We start from the raw sequence: 22195 nt of genomic DNA, 5'->3' as shown, positions 1-22195 counted from the left end.
AGAACTGCAACAAAAGTATTACAAATGCACAAAACAGTTATAATGAACACGAGAACTTTGTTTAATCAACCACAAATAAAAACAAAGCACAAAATAAAGGAAAATCAAAATTTAAGAACTTTATCTCTTTGGATTGGTGAAATAATTCACTTGTGCTGCTTTACCATACATGTGACATAGCCCCCCACTGAAGCTTTAATGTCTCTCTCACTACCTCTCCGTCTCTGAAAACAGAAAAGATCTGGGGCTGGGTAGTTAAGTGCACATAGTACTAAGAGCAAGGACCTGAGCAAGGCTCCAAGCTTGGGCCCCGGGTTCCCTACCTATAGGAGAGATGCTTTATAAGCAGTGAAGCAGGTCTACAGGTGTCTTTCTCTCTTCCCCATCTCTCTCAATTTCTCTCTGTTCTGTCCAACAAAATGGAGAAAAAATGGCTTCCATGACCATTGTATTCATAGTGCCAGCATTTTAACCTGGAGGTTGAAAATATATATATATTTTTTTTTTAAAGATGTACATTTTTATGGTGGCAAGAAGAAGCACACCACACTGAGTGCACATATTACAATATACAAAGACACCCACAAGCAGCAGTGAAGCAGGTCTGTAGGTGTCTCACTGTCTATCTCTTCTTCCCTCTCAATTTCTGTCTTTAGCCAGTAAATACATAAATAAAATATTTTAAAAACATTTTAAAGAGAGATGTGATACAGGGACCACATGGGATTCCATGTACGCAAGTCCTATGTTATATTTCTGAGATATCTCCCAGTTCAAAATACTATCTTTTCATTAAAATAAAAAAAAAAATCTTTCCCACCAAGGTTCAATCCCCTGGTTCCCCTCTATAATGGGGGAGTTTCACAAGCAGTGAAACAGTGCTGTCGGTTTCTTTCTCTCTTTCTCCCTCTCACTTCCCCCTCTTTCCCTCTAAGTTTCTGTCTTTATCCAAAATAAATAAGTATATTAATTCATTAATTCATCTTACCACAGTAGGATCCCTCAATTCTCTGAAAACTTTGACTGCTTGACTTCCCACCCCTGAATCCTTCACCTGATCCTGCTACTACATGCTTTCTTTCCCCTTCCTCTTTGGCCACTGATACTGACAGCCACTTTTGTATGACAATCCTTCTTTATGTACAGCAACCAGGACCAGACAGACATGTCCAGAAGGGGTTCGATAAACTGAAGAAAAGTGGAATGAGCACATACCTACTAGAATGACTAAATTTTCTTTTTTTTTTTTCCCCTCTAACCAATTTTTGTTGTCCTTGTTGTTGTTGTTATTGTTACTGCTGTTGTTTTTGGACAGGACAGATAGAAATCAAGAGAGATGGGGAAGACAGCGAGGGGGAAAGAAAGACAGTCACCTGCAGACCTGTTTCACCTCTTGTGAAGTGACCCCCTCCAGGTGGGGATCCAGGGGCTCAAACCAGGACCCCTGCACATGGCGCAAGTGCATGTCAGTGTGCTTGCGCCATGTGCATTTAACCCGCTATGCTACCACCTGCCCCCAGCCATTTTTTATTTGTAAAAATAGTGGTTTACAAGGTTGTAAGATTATAAGGTATAGTTCACACTGCACACACCACCAATCCAAATCCCTCTCCATCATGTACACCATCAAGTACACCATCATGTACTTACTGGGTTGTCAGAAAAGTCATGACATTTTTTTGCATACAGAAACAGAAAAATACATTATGTGTTTTCCAGCAGTCCATAGTTCTTGACACACTCCTCACTCATCACTCCCAGCTCAGAGTCCTTTGCTTTGCTGCAATAGTCCAAGTTTCACCCTGTGTTTCCCTTTCCTTGTCCTTACTTGTGATTAATAATGGTTTACAATACTGTAAGCTTATAGGGCAGACTATACTACAGATTAGGAACATCCTGTATTTGTCTTTCTCCTTCTATCTTCTCTCACTTAACATAATTCATTCAAGTTCTATTCAAGACATGGAAAAAGAATATTTTATCATTTACTACAGCTGAGTGGTATTGGTATGCCATTATATATAAGTACCATACTTTTCTTAACCATTCATCTATTGAACTTCTGGGTTGCTTTCAGGTTTGGCTATTACAAACTATGTTGTTACAAACATAGGTGTATATATAGATACCTATTTTTTGTTAATTTTTCTTTATTGGGGGATTAAAAACAGTACAGTAAAAAAAGTCGACAGTAAAATAAGTCAACAGTAAAATTCAGTAGCTGGTACATGTGTAACATTTTTAATTTTATGCATTATACTCTAACTCCCCATCAATGTCCTCCTCTGTCATCATGTTCTAGTACCTGAACACTCCCCCTACCCCGAGTCTTTGACTTTGGTGCAATACACCAAATCCAGTCAAGTTCTGCTTTGTGTTTTCCCTTCTGTTCTTTATTTTTAAATTTTTATTTATTTATTTATTTATTATTGGATAGAGTCAGAGAGAAATTGAGGTGGGGGAAGGGAGGTAAGGAGGGAGAAAGAGAGAGACACCTGTAGCCCAGCCCTGCTTTGCCACTTGTGAAGCTTTCCCCCTACAGGTGGGGACCAAGGGCTTGAATCTGGATCCTTACAGACTGTAGTGTGTGTACTCAACCAGGTGTGGCACCACCTGGCTTTCTTTCTGTTCTTATTTTTCAATTTCTGTCTATGAGTGGAATCACCCCATATTCATCCTTCTCTTTTTGGCTTATATAACTTGATTCCTTCAAACTCCATTGAAAATGAGGTAAAGAAGGTGAATTCATCATTTTTAACAGCTAAGTAGTATTTCATTATGTTTATATACCACAACTTTATTAGCCACTCATCTGTTCTTGGACACCTAGATCGCTTCCAGGTTTTGGCTGTTACAAATTGTGTTGCTATGAACATAAGCATATATAGATCTTTTTGGATGGGTGTGTTTGGTTCCTAAGAATATATCCCGGGGAGAGGAATTACAGGGTCATAGGGTAGGTCTACTTCTAGCCTTCTGAGAGTTCTCCAGACTGGTCTCCACAGGGGTTGAATCAATTTACATTCCCACTAGCAGCACAGGAGGGTTCCTATAACCTCTCCAACAATTGTTGTTACTAGCTCTTGTTGATACGTGTTTTGTGCTCTTTGGATAGATCCCTAGAAGAGAAACTGCTGGACCATAGGGGAGACTCCTTTCTAATGTTGTGGGAAGCTCCAGACCATTTTCCATAGAGGATGAACCAGTTTACATGCCCAGAAGCAAACAAATACTCCTCTTTTCCCATATCCTTGACAGTACTTGCTGTTTGTTTTCTTTGTAACGCATAACTTTCTCATCAGTGTAAAGTGGTAGCTCGTTGTGGTCTTTATTTGCATTTCTTTAATCATAAATGGCTTTGAGCATTTTTTCATATGCCTGTTGGGTATCTTCTTTAATAAAAACTCTGATATTGCAGATGGACTGGGATCATTTGGTCCAGTCACTATCTAAGATATTGTTGTTAGTAGATATCATTAAATGACATAAAGCACAGTGAGGTCAAGTACAGTAAGATAAATCCCAACCATGGGATTTTTTTTTTTTTTTAAAGAAAAACAAGCTCTCAACTAACCTGGTTATAATAATAATTAGCTATTGCCTTTTTTAAGTCCCAAGACTACAAGGAACCTTCCCTCATTCTCTTTAAAAATCTGTATTTCTCCCAGTTCTGGAACCTCTGGGACTTTGCTTGTATTTCTTGATGCTTCTCCTCTGGACCTGTTTTCCTATTATACTGCCTGTGCTGACTTCAATTAAATCAATGCAACCAGTGCCACCATGCCACATTATGTCGCCACTTCCTTTTTGCTTTGGATTGTATCCACCGACAATGCCAGCTGGAGATATCAAGTTTCCAACACCAATAACACATGGGACTTACCTAGTTTCAGTCCAGATGGTGCTTTCTCTAGCAAAATTACAGATCCTACATATATAGGCTAGGGTCTAGGGGACTGGGTACATGTATGTGTTCATGACTTAGGTGCAACAATATACCTCAAAATAAAATTGTTTAACAGTCCTCTGTGATATACAGTTAGCCAAGAGATAAACTGAAGAAAATTATTTATTAACCAAAGGGTAATTATCGTCTCTATGACAGCCTTTATTAGAATCATGAAAAAAGTAAATGCAGTAAAAGTCAAGGTTAGCTTAGACCCCACTAAAATCCTAGGTGTATTTCCTCCCTAACTTGAAGCTAGATCCCATAAACCTACTATCAGTTTGGATACAACAAATGACACCCAATCCTTTAACAACTGGGAGAAAGTCTAAGCTTCTCAGGTAGCCTAAGTTTGTCGGGTAAAGAAGGGACTACAAAAGTTGGAAAAGGGCAAGAGACTGGCTCACTTAATGATGGCCTTCTTGGTTACTGCCAGGTCACCTCATCACCTGGGGCTCTAGTCAGGGAATCCTTGGGTTCCCCCATAGACTCAATGGGCCTAGACCTCTAATAGATTCCTCTCCCCACTATCACTGGTCATTTCCATCAGGAATGTCATCATAAGCCTTCTTGTGGGCTTCTTCAGGACCATCCCCTCACTATGAACTACCAATGGTAAGGACTGCCCCACTCTTCAGCTGTGGACATGTACTGGAAACACAGACTGACAGGGACTTGAAAGTTATACTGGCTCCTGTGCTAAATATAAATAGATATGGGCCCCAGGTTAGACTGACGTGATAAATAACTAATCATATTTATGTTTTCTTCAAGTTTGGGAGCTACTCTCTGCCCTGATCTAGTTTTCTAATCCTATTCTCAACTCTGACACCATGTTCCCAGACAATATTTTTAGTCCACCTGCAGGTTAGGTATCAAGCTCCAGCAAAAATCACCAGTCATGAGGCCCTAAAACAGACTTCCTAGCTTCTGTCCATCCTAAAATCCCTGTTCCCATCTGCTCTATTCCTGCTTTATGGTTCCTATTCATTAAGCATTTTGTCCTGCTTTATACCTTTATACCTTTCAGCCACCAAGTTGCAGATGTTATTACAATTTCATCCTGACCTCCCTGGGCAACCTAACCAATGAGTCCTGGAACCTCACCTCCCCAGAGCCCTACCCAACTAGGGAAAGACAGAAACAGGCTGGGGGTATGGATTGACCTGCCAAAGCCCATGTCCAGTGGAGAAGCAATTACAGCAGCCAGACTTTCTGCCTTCTGCACCCCATAAACAACTTTGGCCCATATTCCCAGGGGTATAAACACTAGGGGAAGATGACCAAAGGGGTCTGAACTCCAATTCTATCAGCGAGAAGAGGGGGAAAAAATCTATCTGTGAAAGCTGATAAGTTAAGATAATTATTATCTTGACATTAATAGAAGTAGATTTATTTACAAATTAAAAACAAAAACTGGCACTGTAAACAATTAACCCCATAATAAAATGGGGGAAAAAATTCTGTTTATGTCCTTTCCTCATTTTTAATGGTGTTGTTTTTTTATTGCTGAGTTGTATGATTTCTGCATATATTTTAGTCATTAGCTCTTTGTCTGTTATATGACATATAAAGACTTTCTCCCAGTCAGTAGGGTATCTATGTTTTTTGTTTTTCTTTTATACCTGCAGACCTCCTTTACCACCTGTAAAGTGACTCCCCTGCAGGTGGGGAGCCGGGGGCTCGAACTGAGATCCTTACGCCGGTCCTTGCGCTTCGTGCCACGTGCGCTTAACTGCTGCACTACCGCCCAACTCCTATCTTTATGTTTTGTTAAGAGGTCCTCTGGTTTTGCAGAAGCTTTTCAGTTTGATGTAGCACTGCTGGTTTTTAATTTGTTTGCTTTTTTGGTTTTATTTTCCTCATTGTTGGGCTTGATTTTTCAAAATTGTTTCCAAAGCAAACATCTTGAAGTGTTATAACAATATTTTCTTCTATGTATTTGATGGTTTTTGGTCTAATGTTCATGTCTTTGGTCCATCTGGAGTTGACTTTTGTGTATGATGATATGTTGTGGTCCAGTTTCCTTCTTCTGCATATTTCAACGCAATTTCCCCAACACCATTTGGTGAAAAGAGTCTTCTTTCTCTGTTTGATATTTTTGTCCCTCCCCTCATCAAAAATTAGTTGTCTTCAGGTGTGGGGACTTATTTCTGGATTTTCAATTCTATTCTACCAATCTGCCTATTTGTTTTCCAATACCAAGCAGTTTTTACTATAATAACCCTGTAGTATAGTTTGACATTAAGGAACATGATGCTGAGAGTCAGGTGGTAGCGCCATCGGGTTAAGTGTACGTGGCACAAAGTACAAGGACCTGCATAAGGATCTAAGGATCCCGGTTCAAGCCCCCAGCTCCCCACTTGCAGGGGAGTCATTTCACAGGCGGTGAAGCAGGTCTGCAGGTGTCTCTCTTTCTCTGCCCCTCTATGTCTTCCCCTCCTCTCTCCATTTTTTTCTGTCCTATCCAACAACGACAACATCAATAACAATAATAATTACTACAACAACAATAAAAAACAAGGGAAAATAAATAAATTGTTAAAAAATCTTCTTTAGAAACATGATGCTAGAGGCCAGGTAGTTAAGCACACACATTACAGTGCACAAGGAGTCAAGTTCAAGCCTCTGGCCCCCACCTGCAGAGGGAAAACTTCATGAGTGGTGAAGCAGGGCTGCAGGTGTCTCTCTCCCTCTCTGTTTACCCTCCCTTCTCAATTTCTCTCTCTCTCTATCCAATAATAAATAAATAAAAATTTAAAAGAACAGAATTGACTCATTAAAAGAGAGAAAGAAAGAAATGTGATGCTCTCATTCTTATTTTTTCTCAGGATGCAACACAAACTTTTCCATTGCTAGTGGGAATGCAAAATGGTAGAGATTTGATCCAGTAACTGCAGTTCTAGAAATTTACCCAGTTTATGTAAAATCTTCTCATGAAAAAAAGCACACGTTTATAGTGACATTACTCATATACATAAAAAACTGGAAGTAACTAAAATGTCTTTTGGTTGATGAACGGATAAACTAATAAATCCATACAATACAATAAAATTATATTTAATGAAAAAAATAAGTCACCAATATATAAAAATATAAATAAGTACTAAAAGCACACTGCTAAATGAAAGATGGTAGTCTGAAAAGGTAACATATATATATGATTTTTTAATTTTTTTAAGTATTTATTTATTTATTCCCTTTTGTTGCCCTTGTTGTTTTATTGTTGTAGTTACTGTTGTTGTTGATGTCGTTGTTGTTGGATAGGACAGAGAGAAATGGAGAGAGAAGGGGAAGACAGAGAGGGGGAGAGAAAGACACCTGCAGACCTGCTCCACCACTTGTGAAGTGACTCCCCTGCAGGTGGGGAGCCAGGGGCTCGAACCAGGATCCTTATGCCGGTCCTTGTGCTTTGCACCACCTGCACTTAACCTGCTGCGCTACTGCCTGACTCCCCATATTTGATTTTTTTTTAAATATTCTGGAAAGTGTAAAGCTTCAGAGATAGGGGGCTGGGCAGTGACACACTTGATTAAGTGCACATAGCATCAAGCACAAGGACCCACAAAGGATCCTGATTCAAGTCCTCTGTTCCCCACCTGTAGAGGGGACAATTCACAAGCAGCAAAGCAGGTCTGCAGGTGTCTATCTTTCTCCCTATCTATCTCTCTATCTTATCCTCTGCTCTCAATTTCTCTCTGTTCTATACAATAAAATAGAAAAAATATGGCTGCCAAGAGCAGTGAATTCATAGTGCAGGCAGCGAGCCCCAGCAATAACCCTGACAGTAAAAAGGGAGGTTGGATAGCATACTCTGCCTGTCACCCGAGGATGACGGGTCCTGAAATTGGCACAGCCTGGAAGGTTCCCAGCCATGACCATGGAACGTGAGCTCAGACCTACAGGGATGCAGAGGTTACACAGGTTCCTGTTCTGACTATGGGCTCCAGATCAAATTGATGGTGTTCACAGTTAACAATATCTATACATTTTTCCCTTATTTGGGAGCTACTCTCTTCCCTGATCTAGCTTTCTAGTCCTTTTTCCAACTATCACATCTTCCCCCAGACAATAACTTAGGTGGCTTGCACATTAGACGTCAGGTGCAAGAAAAAACTAGTCAAGTCATGGACTACTTGGGATATGCCTAAAATAGACCTACTAGCTTTTTCCAAAACAGAGACCCCAAATCTTCACCTGCTATATTCCAGCCTTTAGGTTCATGATTAATCAACAATTTGTTTGGCTTTATATCTTAACTTTTTTTTCTTTTCAGTCACCAGGTTCTGAATGATGCCAATCTGACTTTGCTGGGCAGACAACCCCATCAATGTGTCCTGGAGCCCCACCTCCCCAGTTCCCTACCCAACTAGGGAAAGAGAGAGGCAGGATGGGAGTATGGATCAACCTGTCAACGCCCATGTTCATCAGGGAAGCAATTACAGAAGCCAGACCTCCCACCTTCTACACCCCATAATAGCCCTGGGTCCATACTCCCAGAGGGATAAAGAATAGGAAAGCTATCAAGGGAGAGGATTGGAATATGGAGTTCTGGTGGTAGGAATTGTGTGGAGTAGCGCCCCTCTTATCCTATGGTCTTGTCAGTATTTCTATTTTATAAATAAAGTAAAAAATAAAACTTCAGAGATAATAAGCAGATCAGGCTTTGATGGCTATCTTCCTCTCTATACACCAAATCCTGCCTTCTTCCCTTAGGCAGTATCAGCAGCACTAAGAATGACCCTGGCCTTAAGATCACCTGACTCCTTCAGCCATCACTACCTAGTTACCCACTCAGCCACCTCCTTCTCATAATTACTCAGGATTGCTCTGCACTAGAAACCTTAAAACTTCCAGTCTTGAAATACAATCTTAAAGCATTCTAGTCTGGAATTATACTCCTATTATCTTCTAATTTTGTAAAGCATAATTAAGTCACTAACAAACAATAAATTTAAAAAAGCAAAAATAAAAACATTCTAATCTAGTCCTTTATTCTCTTCCACATGCCTATTCTTCCCTCTCACCACACACTGCAGCACCTGGCAGCCCTTTTCCTCACTGTCCTTTGTCATGAATAGACTGATTGTGGATCATTTGTCATTTCCTCCCCATCAAGTTCCCTTGATCCTTCCAAAGAGTCTGCTTTGCTAAGCCCCAGTGTGAGTGGGTCCACTCATTTGCCTCCAATGGCATTTTACAAGCTTTCCCCCAAACCTCTCAATCCTCACACCTTCCTGCTTCCCTTTTCACTTCCCACTTCACCAAGGATATACATGCCATGAACTAGTTTGCACCAAACAGGGCATACATCTACCCCTTTCCTTCCTTTCTGCTGATTAGCCTTAGTATCCTGGAAGAGGTTCCTCTGTCTTATCCAGTGTTTTGACTCGACTTCATTTCATTAAGTATTCCTTTTCTTATTAAAAAATTTCCCCCTTGCACTGGTTCCTTCCATTTTAAGCACAAATACCCTCAAGACTCTACCCAGTTAGAAGAAAAAGCAACATGAAATCACCTCCCTGTATATCTTTGACCCCCTCCAGTCACTCCCTTTTTATCTTTCTCCTGGGAACTCACTGTTCTAAGTATCCCCTCCACCTGTTTTCTCCATTTCCTCATATCCCCTACTACTCACATGGCCAGTGTCCAATCTCCATTTAACATCCCTACAAACTGCTCTTGCACAGGTCCCTAGCGTGCCTATGATGCTAAGTTCACAGGACTAACCTTTTTCAGTTTTCTCTCAGTTGACCCATTCTGTAATATTCCCTCACTCTTGAAACACTGATTTCTAACACGATACCCTTTCTCGGTGTTCTTCCTGCCTCCAGCATATTCTTTCTCTTATTCTTATCCTCTGTCCATCCCTTTATCAGTAATCCTCTGGTTCTTATTCGTGCCTGCTCCTCCCTGGGTGTTCTCATCTGTTGTATGCTTTACATTGGGTTGTTCTATGCTCTCCCCCTGCCAAGAAAGTTGGTTCAGTCCTGCTAGTTTTCGCGGGCCCTGCTTGTCCCCGCCCCAAGGAACCCCGAGAGAGTTCCAGAGTTCAAGAGTTTTTGGCGCCGCCGTGGGGGGAAAGAGGCAACAGAGTTCTGTTTGGTGATTAGTTTGGGTTAGTTTATGAATCGTTGTTCCTGAATAAAGAAATACAGCTTCCCTGCCTAGCTGTGTGTCCTCGAGTCTCTGTTACCTGCCCGTGAAGCTAGCCCAGCCAGCTGGAGCCTCCGAATTTTAACAACAAATGGCGCCCAACATGGGGCTCGAACCCACGACCCTGAGATTAAGAGTCTCATGCTCTACCGACTGAGCTAGCCACATTGGGTTGTTCTATGCTCTCCCCCTGCCAAGAAAATTGGTTCAGTCCTGCTAGTTTTCGCGGGCCCACTTGTCCCCGCCCCAAGGAACCCCAAGAGAGTTCCAGAGTTCCAGAGTTCAAGAGTTCTTGGCGCCGCAGCGGGGGAAGGAGGCAGGAGAGTTCTGTTTGGTGATTAGTTTGGTTTAGTTTATGAATCGTTGTTCCTGAATAAAAAAATACAGCTTCCCTGCCCAGCCGTGTGTCCTCGAGTCTCTGTCTACCACCGCGACTCTAGCCCGGCCAGCTGGAGCCTCTGAATTTTAACAACACTCATCTAGTCCCAATGGTTCCAAACCCAGATGACTCCAGAAATATCCACATCACTGGTTTCCTAATGTTCTCGGGAACCCAGCAACTTTATAGCTCATTCCTCTCACCTGGGCTAGTGGAACAGATGGCCTCTCTTCCTCCTACTGAGACCTCTCTTCTGGCTTCTCCATCTTACCATTGAGTTCCTGGGCTATAATCACGTTTATCGCATCTGTTTCCCATACCACACTATGAGCTAACAAAGCCAAGGACTATATCTAGTTTGCTGTTCACCTCCTGAACCTAGTTCAGAGCATATTACATATTCAGTATAGGCCTACTATATCTAAATAATAAATATAGAAGTGATAGGCCTCAAGTAAAGGGGGCTTAATACAGAGACAGAAATCACTGTTTGGGGGACTATTTTGGTATGAAAGAGAAGTTAATGTTGCCTCTCAATCCTGTGATAAATAAGAAAGGTAGAACTTTTCTGTTGGGGTTGCCCTCAGAATAAGATATGAGCCTGGAGCTACAAGCAGCTGTGACACAGAGGAGGGGAATACCCAGCACAGAGGAAGGCATTGCCTAGAGGAGCAACATCTGGATTGGGGGAGCTGTCAGTCCTGAGCAACATGTGAATTCTAACCTCTTCCTGAACTGTGTCAAGTAGCCATGTTGTAGCCATGTTAGCTCCTCAGGCTAAACCTTGCAAGCCTTTGGTCCTGTGTTATTTATGTTTCAATATAAGAGTCCTGAAACCTAGAAAGAAGAAGGTAAGTCCCAAGGATTCAGAGTAGTAGAGTCTGGACTAAAGCCAACTTCTCCAAGGGCTCCCTACCCCTTTCACCTCTTTCTATCTCTGTAGCATCTTCAGGACACAACTGCAAACCAACCACCTCACTCACACTTCTCTGTATCTTTTTTTTTTTTTAATTTTTTATTTAAGAAAGGATTAGTGAACAAAAGCATAAGGTAGGAGGGGTACAACTCCACACAATTCCCAACACCCAATCCCCATAACCCACCCCCTCCCATGGTAGCTTTCCCATTCTCTATCCCTCTGGGAGCATGGACCCAGGGTCGTTGAGGGTTGCAGAAGGTAGAAGGTCTGGCTTCTGTAATTGCTTCCCCGCTGAACATGGGCGTTGACTGGTCGGTCCATACCCCCAGTCTGCCTCTCTCTTTCCCTAGTAGGGTGTGACTCTGGGGAAGCTGAGCTCCAGGACACATTGGTGGGGTCTCTGTATCTTTTTAAAATAACATTGCTTATTATGTATTAAGTGCTGAGCTAAATCTTTTACATCTATGGTTCTCATTTAATCTTCAAAAACCACTTGAAATTCTTCTTCCTGTTTTATAAATGAAGAAGGTGAGAAGTCAAAGATAACCCAGGAGGTAACACAGTGGATAAAGTGTTGGACTTTCAAGCACGAGGCCTTAAGTTTGATTCCTGGCATATAATGTGCCAGAGGTGGTCCTCTGGGACTCCTCCCAACTAGTAATTAGTTTAAAAAAAAAAAAAAAGATAACTCAAGATAGAACAGCTGGTAAGTTGTAGAGCTAGCAATCAGACCTGGTCTGCTTCATTCCTTTTGATTTCAGCTTCTTCGCCTGTTGTCCACAGACCTTTGAAGTGTCTACGAATGAACTCTGAGGTGGAATTTCTATGCTAAATGATATATCACTCAGGCTGACACACAAGCCTGATACATAATAGACCCTTAAGTGAATCCAGACAAGCACCTAGGTCTTAGTTACTTAATGAAAATAAAATCCTAAGGAGAAGCAGGCAAGCCCCCAAGAGTTGTTCAGGCCACTGGCCACTGGGGTTCTGACTTGGCCACAAGGAATCTCAAATTCTATATCAACCTCCCTCCAATCAGCTGATTTTCACACTCCCCCTTACTCTACCCAGAAATGTTTGCATACTTATTGTATGCCAGATGCTGTACTAAGAGCTCTGCATATTATCACTTCATCTAATCTTCATAACCGTGCAAGGTGAATGCTCAATAACTATTCTCATTAACATATAAACTGAGGCTTAGAAAAGTGAGTGACCTGTCTCCTTTATCTGGAATCTGATCAGAAGCTTTGTGTACACACACACACACACACACACACACACACACACACACACACACACACCTATGAAGAGACAGAATTTGAAAAAACAAGATCAGAAGGGAAAACACTAAGCAGAACTTGGACAGGATTTGGTGTACTGCACGAAAGTAAAAGACTTTGGGGTGGGGGGTGGGGTTCAGGTCCTGGAACAAGATGGCAGAGGAGGACCTAGTGGGGGTTGTATTGTTATGTGGAAATGCTATACAAGTACAAACTATTGTATTTTACTGTCGACTGTAAACCATTAATTCCCCCAATAAAGAAATTTAAAAAAAATAAAAATAAAACGTCTATGAGGAAGGGACGCCAATCAGTTTCTCTCACAAAAATCAGCCAGTTTTCTACTCAGACCTCTGAGTTCTGTGTCCAGGAGCTGCTTTCTATGAGTGGTTGACAGGACAGCAGCAAGACCATTTCTCTGAGCCTTCTGTTTAGGAAAAATTGACTTCACTTCTGGCTCACTTCATCCAGTTCATCACTTAGTCTGAGTTGGATATAATGCAATTGTTAGCAGAACTAACTGCATTGTCCTTTGCCAAGTTGACCTGGCCTCTAAGTGCAAAGCAGATTACATCAGAGGCCCCAAGGACCTTCCCCTTGAACTCTGCAGCTGGTCAAAGGTGGGACTGAGCTGGCTCCCAGTCAAATAGTTTTGCTAAGGAATCTATGGATCCCCTGATAGTGAGTGTGCACATCTGGATTTTTTTTTCCCTTAAGACTAAGGCCAGTTGAAAAAGGGTTTTTTAAAGGAAGAAAAAAGAAACAAAAGGCTTTAGAACCTCCCCCCCTTCTCCCTCTCTCTCCCTCTCCCTCTCTCTCTCACTTTCTCTGTCTCTCTATCTCTCTCTCTGTCACTGTTGGGACTTTACCACTCCAGGCTGACCTTTTCTGATAAAGTGAGACAGATGCAGGGAGGGAGGGTGGGGGCTGGTGGTGAGATGACACAGCACTGATGCTTCTTTCAGTACAGTGCAGGCTGGGCTTGGACTTCAGTCACTTGTATGGCTAAACTGGCTCACTATTCAAGCAAGCTAACTGCCAACACTAGAACTTCTCTCATTAGAACAAGTCCTGTTCCAAATGCAGCTCCTAATGCAGATGCATCAAGAGCTTTCTTACTTCCTAGTGTATCTCATAACAAAATAACAATAATAATAACTCCAGCCTGAACTCAAGTTGTAAACTGGCACTTCTCTGAGGCTCCCTCTCCACTGAGGTGATAACTAAGTCAGAGGAAATCTGGAGCAGATTGAGCAATCGAGACATACAGAATCCAGCTTTTCCAGGAGGGAAAATCTAGCTGCAGGTAAGGGCCAAAGGGAACCCAGGCTCATCGCCTAGAGGTTCAGGCACATATACTATGAAACTAGTGGACCACTATCCTCATTTGAAATCAGAAATAATAGTACTGTTTAGGGGTCTGGTCTAGCCAAAAGGGTCTATAGGCTTTTTTGTTGTTGTTATTCCCTTTTGTTGCCCTTGCTGTTTTATTGTTGTAGTTATTATTGTTGTCATTGATGTTGTCATTGTTGGATAGGACAGAGAGAAATGGAGAGAGGAGGGGAAGACAGAGAGGGAGAGAGAAAGATAGACACCTGCAGACCTGCTTCACCGCCTGTGAAGCTACTTCCCTGCAGGTGGAGAGCCAGGGGCTCAAACTGGGATCCTTACGCCAGTCCTTGAGCTTTGCACCACCTGTGCTTAACATGCTGCACTACCGCCGACTCCCTATAGGCTTTCTTTTAAGATGATTGAAGGTCTGACTGAGAAATCAGAAATCCATCTCCCTCAATTGGTCTAAGTCCCCATCACCATTCTAACAAGTAAAGAAGCAGATCTTTACACCAGGAGCAAAGGTTCTACTTGGATCAAGTTGGTTTGTGGCAGTCTACATGAGTCAGTGACTAAGGCGACTAGGAATTCAGAGAGACTCAATTCAAGAAGTGTCCCCTGATCACTGGGATGGTGAGAGCACAGAATTTTGGTGGTGGGTGTGATATGGAACTACACCCTGTAGCCCTACAACCTTATAACCTACTATTAGTCACATAACTAAATTGTTTCTGGAGCATCTCATTCTTTCACTGCACATAGGTCTGACATTGGGTAAGGTGTTGAGAGTCGCAGTGATAAACAAGATAGACACGGTTCCTACCCCAAGGATACTCAGAGAATGGCAAGGAAGACGGAGTTTAAAGAGCTAAATGAGGGCAGATGAGTCAAGGACCAGATGGAGAAGTATGATGGTAGGCCTTGGATAGGCCGAGGATCTGGGGCAGCCCTCTGAAAAAAGGGATATTCAGGCTGAGTTCTGACTGGGAGCTCCAGAAAAAGAATTGGGAAAAAGAAATGCAGGTTGACAGCTGAGTACATATTGTGGCCCAGAAATAGAACATGAAGAAAAATGAAGCCAGAATGACTAAAACATGAGTAGAGGGGAATGACAAGAAATGAGGGGTTACACCCACTGTGAAGAACCTAACAGGGCACATTAAGTTGCTCAAATTCTATCTTAAGTGGAATTAGAAGACACTGAGATATATTAAACACAGTTAAAACTGCTGTGCTAAAAGGACTAGGGGCTAGTTGGCACACTGGGTAGAATGCACATATTACTATGCTTAAGGATCAGGATTCAAATCCCCAACCCCCAGCTATAGGGGGGAAGCTTTACAAGTGGTGAAGCAATGCTGCAGGTGTCTATCTCTCTCCCTCTATATATCCCTTCCCCTCCTCTCACTTTTTTCCTGTCCTATCAATATATATATATATATATATATATATATATATATATATATATATATATATATATATGCAAATACGAAAGGACTGTGATGACACAAAAATGAATAAAGGTTCAGAAAGAGGGGGCTTGGACCTAAGGCCAGGTGCCTTGGGTTGAACCCCACAAGGTTTCCCAGGCTACAGGGAAGCTCAGGCTCAGGCTACAGGCAAGGTGTTGCTTACCTGATTAAACCTCCTGGTAAAGGCCACAACATTGGGGGCGAGACTATGCTTCTCCTTCTTACTCCATCCACAGCTGGCAAGTTCCTAGGAAGAACAGAGTTCATTTCAACAGTGATTCTAGCGGAACAGCAAAACATACCAGGGGAATCTAAAAGGAATGTGGACATAAAATAGGTTAGGGCTGAAGCTTTGACTCGGTGATCTTTACCAGGGTGGAGAGGAAAGCTGAATCTGTTGACAGAGGTACATCCTTTCCCCTTTCCCCCAGCTTCACCACCCCCCAAGGGGCAAGGATGAGAAGTAGGATACTTTCCTCTACAACTCCAGTTATATTTTGTAGGACTTCTGTACCAAACAGTCTTAATCCCACTACCACCACTTTGCCAGTTCTTCTGGGGGTCAAAACTCCCTTCTTGAAGCAAACTGTCTGGGAGAGGGCACAATATTTTAACTGTTGAACTCCACAGGTCTTCCCCATTTCCCCAATAGGTATGACTCCAGGGCCCCAGGCAAATTGAAAATAAAAACTCTGACTAAACTATCTTGAATTTCATTGGCCATACCATACTCTCCCTTCTTGGGAGTCAGGGAAAATTCCAATTCATGCCCACTAGAGTCAGAGTTGCTGGGATTACCTCAATGCCTCTCCCATTTTCTCATAAAGCCAGAAAGGAGTAGGAAGGGAGGTTCCCTTTAATCTGTTCTTTGGGGCCCCAACCTCGTCTTTTTCCAACTGGCTTAGAATTATAATTTAAATAATCACACTAACTAAATTTTACCTATCAGTGAGGTGGGCTCCTATCCAAAGGAGACAACAGATTCAATCAAATAGGATTACCTGAAGCTACATAAAAAGAGACACAAAAATCCATTACCCAATTGCCCAACATTCTTAGTTTATGTCTTGAGGAGTCCTGGCAGAGAATGGGGGGGGGGGGGGAGTGGATTCTGAAGCTCCCTACCCCTAAGTTATAAGGCCTCCTTTTAATTCATATGGGACCTTAATATTATTAATAGTTTTTATTGTAAAATTCCTGGAATTTTTACAAGATCTTTAGAGAGAGTCAACTATCAAGCAACTGGAATAGATACAGACTGAGTTCTACTAAGAAATGGGGGAAGGCAATGGGAAGGGCCAAAGACAAAACTTGTTGGCCAAGCAGTTATACTTGAAGTGCCCTATCCTTCAAATGCATCTTAGGGGAGAACTGTAAGCCAGAGAGATGGGTGGGAAGCCTGACCAGAGACAATGGGGAGCTCTGGATATAGGAGAAATGCTTTGGGAAACAACCAGAAGCTGAGTACCCTTAGGCCTACCCAGACAGAATATACAACCATCTTTAATCCCAAATTTCCCACAGACACCATGTAGATCCCAAGCAATGAAAATGACAGCAAGTAACCTACCATCTATCAAGACTCTCCATAGGCCAGACACTGAACTATAACTTGCAGTGTTCTCTTACATAATTCAGGCCACCTGTCTACAAAAGGCGCTCTTTGAGATACAGAGCTTAGCTCCATCTACTGTCATTCTTCTTGTTTTGAAAACATCTATGAATCTCTTTCCAACTGTGTCTAACCTAAGTCAATTGTATTTACTCCTCCTATCCCATCTTTACAACAAAAAATTTTTTGATATGGGGAAATAGCATGGTGGTTTACACAACAGATTTCCATGCCTAAAGCATCAGAGGGCCCAGTTTCAATTCCCAGCTCCATTATAAACCAGAACTGAGCAGTGCTCTGAGGGAAGGGGGGGGGGGGGAACTTTAATCACTTCATGAGGTATATTATTAGATAATATTTTATAATAGTACAATAATATAAAGTATATTTAGTCATTTTACCAGAGTACTGTTCAACTCTGTCTTATGGTTGTAGAAGGGACAGAACATGGGACATCAGAGCCTTAGGCTTAAGTGTCTTTTTGCATACTGACTATGCTATCTCTCCAGCTCTACAAATGCATTTTACTGTCCATTATAATTATGAATATATGAGCCTCTCTTCCCTGGGAATCTCAAAGTCAATCAGTCCTGAAAAGGTATGGGTTATAAAAACTAAAAAAAGATATTTCATAAAATTAATGTTGAAGGACTAAAATGTAGTTATCAAAGACTGAGATATGGTTGCTGCCCAATCTTTTGGTACTTGTTCCCTGTTTCATTGTTGTTGTTATTGTTTTTTTTTTCTTCTGAATTTTGTAACAGTAAAGTCTATGCATGCACACGTGTGTGTGTGTGTGTGTGTGTGTGTGTGTGTAATTCAGAATTAATTCAGAATCTGTGGTTTCCTATCCATACTAAGTAACATAGGAAGTCATGTAGAAGGTAACAGTATAGACCTTTTAGCTGGATAGACTGGGATCATATCCCAGTTTTTCACCCATAAGTCGCACAATAGGTAGAACAATATGTTTATCTGTGAAGCTCATTGTAACAATTAAAGTAGATGAAAGCATGCAGAGCACCTAGTGGATAAAGGTACTTGATAAAGGTAATCGATCACCTTTCCTTTTCTGAGGGTGACACTTCTTGTCAGACTCAGCTTTAAATCGAACACCCTCTTTTCTCTACGATACCACACACTTTCAATGCTGGCTTGAGTCATTATCAAAATCAACTCTTATTTCTTTCATTTTGTTGATGTTAAGCAGGCAGGAACCAAAAGAAGAACATCTGCCTTGAATTTATTTGATTTGAACATTTCTAAGACCTGATTCAAAAAACTGTATGTGCAGGTCTTGGGATTTAACAATTCTCTGGGGGAACCTTTTGCATGGGGACACATGAAACACTCAAAATCAAAACTTCAGCTGAGTAAAGTATTATATTCTAGAGGTTGCTTGTTAAATAGGAGGAATAAGGGTTTTAGAGCCAAAAGACCTGGCTCTGAACTGCACTTCTATCATTCCCTTGGCAGTTCCAGGTAAACTAGCTTTGTTCATCATCAATTCAATGAAAAAAGGGAGGCTAAAACTAATTCCTCACATTGTATCAGAGACTCAAAGAAACATAGCCTGACAAAGGAGGTGACAAAGGAGGGCACAGATCTGCTCACAGCAGATGCCAGGCAGAACCTGCTGAATAAATGGAGCAATTCCTCAGCGTTGAAATCTCTCAGACTGAGTGTAGAACTATTTATCAAAATATAAAATAATATAAGATCATTCTATTTACACTAAAACAAGTACTGGGTCCAGAGTCTTGGCATTGTTCCTCTTCTGTGTTTGGCCTTAGAGGATTACAAGAAATTCCATCTGTGTGAAATGGGTTTGTAAAATGTGGTTGAGGGAGTCAGGCGATAGTGCAATGGGTTAAGCGCACGTGGCGCAAAGTGTAAGGACCAGTGTAAGGATTCCAGTTCGAGCCCCCGGCTCCACATCTGCAGGGGAGTCGCTCCGCAGGTGGTGAAGCAGGCCTGCAGGTGTCCATCTTTCTCTCCCTTTCTGTCTTCCCCTCTTCTCTCCATTTCTCTCTGTCCTGTCCAACAACAACGACATCATAACAACAACAATAAAAACAACAAGGGCAACAAAAAGGAAATAAATTTTTTTTTTTTAATGTGGTTGGGATCTTGATGGGGATAGCATTAAATTTGTAGATGGTTCTGGATAGTATATTCATTTTGATGATGTTAATTCTTCCAACCCATGAACATGGACTATCTTTCGACTTCTTTGTGTCTTTTTCAATTTCCTTGAGTAGTAACTCATAATTTTCAGTATATAAGTCTTTCACTTCTTTGGTTAGGTTTATTCCTAGATATTTAATTATTTTTGTTGCTATAGTAAAAGGAACTGATTTCTGGATTTCATCTTCTTCTAAGTTAGTATTTGCATAGAGAAATGCCACTGACTTTTGTATGTTAATTTTATAGCCTGATACTTTACTGTACTGCTTGATGATTTCCAAAAGCTTCCTGTTCAATTGAAAATTTGAAAAAGTTTGAGGACATCATGAAGGTGAACAATGATAGAAAACAGGCAATTAGGGCCAGGTGGTGGCACACTTGGTTGAACGCACGTATTACATGTGCAAGGATCAGAGTTCGAGTTCCTGGTCCTCACTTTCATTGGGAAAGCTTCACAAGTGGTGAAGCAGGGCTTCAGATGTCTATGTCTCTGTCTCTGTCTCTCCTCTCTCTCCCCTTCCCTCTCGATTTCTGGCTGTCTCTACCCAATAAATAAAGATAATACCAAGGGGGTTGGGCAGTAGTGCAGCGGGTTAAGCGCAGGTGACGCAAAGTGCAAGACCGGCATAAGGATCTCGGTTCGAACCCCGGCTCCCCACCTGCAGGGGAGTCGCTTCACAAACGGTGAAGCAGATCTGCAGGTGTCTGTCTTTCTCTCCTCCTTTTTTCTTCCCCTCCTCTCTCCATTTCTCTCTGTCCTATCCAACAATGACAAGATCAATAACAACAACAATAACTACAACAATAAAACAAGGGCAACAAAAGGAAATAAATAAATATTTTTAAAAAGATAATACCAAAAAAATAAAAAATACCTTTTTAAAAAAGAAGCAATTATCTCCAGGAATAACAAAATACAAGAAATTCCCTTTTACTTTTACAAAATTTAAATATATATTTAAATACTATGTGCACTTAAATAGCACATAGGTAATGTGTTTAACTATCATATATTGGCTGACATTTGTATACGTTTAGATAATATATTTCTGCATACCTCAATATTAGATAGTTGATTTAAAAGGAAAGAGAATCTATGAGTCCTTAGTGTGACAAGTATTCTTTTTCCTAATTAGGGGGATTAATGGTTCACATTAAATATAGTTATTGCTACATATATACAATGTCTCAATTTTCTGCAAAACACCTGAGGCCCTAGCCTAGGTCTTCCTCCACCTTTTTGCATAAGGACCTGAATCTTTCCACTACCACTCCCCCACCCACCCAGTCCTTTACTTTGGTGCAATACACTAAATCCAGTCCAAGTTCTGCGCTGTATTTCCCCTTTTCTGTTCTTATTTCTCAACTTCTGTCCATGAGTGAGATCATCCCATATTCATCCTTCTCTTTTGGCTGATCTCACTCAACATGATTCCCTCATCCAAGATGAGGTGAAGAAGGTGAATTCACCATTTTCCCCCATTACATAAACAAAAAAATTTAATTCCATGAAGAGGAGACAGAATCCTTGACTCTGCCCAGGCCAACCCCATAGTATCTTCAGTGTTTCCTCTTTCTTGGTAATTTATTTCTATAGTGTTTTGTGCTTCAAACCTGAGGACTATTACTCAACTCCACAGATGAGACAAATCTATGTAAGCAATGACTTACTTAATCACTGATTCTATTTACTTTGTTTGTTTTCACAATGGGGATTTTTTAATATAAAATTAAAATATGGACAAGACCACAGGATAAGAGAGGTACAATTCCACACAATTCCCACCACCAGAGTTACATATCCCATCCCCTGAGAAGTATTCCATTGTGTATATATACCATAACTTGCTCAGCCACTCATCTGTTGCTGGACACCTGGGTTGCTTCCAGGTTTTGGCTATTACAAATTGTGTTGTTATGAATATAGGTGTAAACAAATCTTTTTTGAATGGGTATGTTTGACTCTTTAGGATATATCCCTAGGATATATTTAGGAGAGGAATCACTGGGTCATAATGCAGGTCCATTTCTGGCCTTGTGTGGGTTCTCCATACTGCTCTCCACAGGGACTGGACCAATTGACATTCCCACCAGCAGCGCAGGAAGGTTCCTTTGGCCCCACAACCTTACCAGCATTTGTTGTTACTATCCTTTCTGATGTATGACATTCTGGCAGGAGTGAAGTGCTATCTCACTGTTGTCTTTATTTGCATTTTTCTAACAATCAATAACTTTGAGTATTTTTCTAGATATTTGTTGGCCTTTTGGAATCTCTCTTTGGTGGATATTCTGTTCATATCCTCTCCCCACTTTCGGATGGGATCATTTGTACTTCTGTTGCTGAATTTGGTGAGCTCACTGTATATCATGTTGCGTCGTGGGCGAGAGAGAAGAAACCAGGAACTCGTGGTGGAGCGGGAACGCAAATCTTTATTCATGCGGGCGCCCCAGAATATTTTGGCTATTAACCCTTTTTGTCTGATGGATGGCATGTAAAGGTCTTCTACCATTCTGTGAAGAGTTTCTTTGTTTGGGTGGTGGTTTCTTTTGCTGTGCAGAAGATTTTCAATTTGGTGACACATATTCTATCTTGAATGACCTAGGTCACCAGAGAGTGGAATAAAGTCCTGGCACTCTAGTACTTAGCCTGGCACTGAGAGATATTTATATAAGCATACTAACAATGAATGGTGTCTGTTGGTTTTCATCTTTTAGAATCAGCTTAAGGAAAAGTGTGGACTCAGTTGTAGCTACAGAATGACAGATGTTAACTGAGTTAATCTGACATGTGAAAGTGCATCTGACAATATGATAGCAAGAAGAAGGGGAGGAATGCACAAGAAGTGAGCAGTCAAGAAACACTGGATCAAGCTACCAAATAAGCAGTAGAGGTCTCAGTGCACTAA

General features: G+C 41.3%; 1 protein-coding gene across 16 annotated transcripts in view; it reads right to left on the bottom strand.

The window, feature by feature from the left end:
• Nucleotides 1-22195, bottom strand: part of RALGPS1 (Ral GEF with PH domain and SH3 binding motif 1) — a 353198-nt gene that overhangs the window by 210784 nt on the left and 120219 nt on the right. For all 16 annotated transcript variants that reach the window (XR_009552096.1, XM_060200191.1, XM_060200189.1 and 13 more), the window contains one exon: nt 15654-15737. Coding sequence is in view for 15 of the 16 variants with exons in the window: in XM_060200191.1 (XP_060056174.1) it covers nt 15654-15737 (84 nt within the window). In the remaining variant the exon portion in view is untranslated. The remainder of the gene's footprint in view (nt 1-15653; nt 15738-22195) is intronic.

The sequence above is a fragment of the Erinaceus europaeus genome, chromosome 10 (genome assembly GCF_950295315.1).
Source record: "Erinaceus europaeus chromosome 10, mEriEur2.1, whole genome shotgun sequence".
NCBI lineage: Eukaryota > Metazoa > Chordata > Mammalia > Eulipotyphla > Erinaceidae > Erinaceus > Erinaceus europaeus.
The sequence above is the reverse complement of the archived record's forward strand: the minus strand, read 5'-3'. Positions and strand labels throughout refer to the sequence as shown.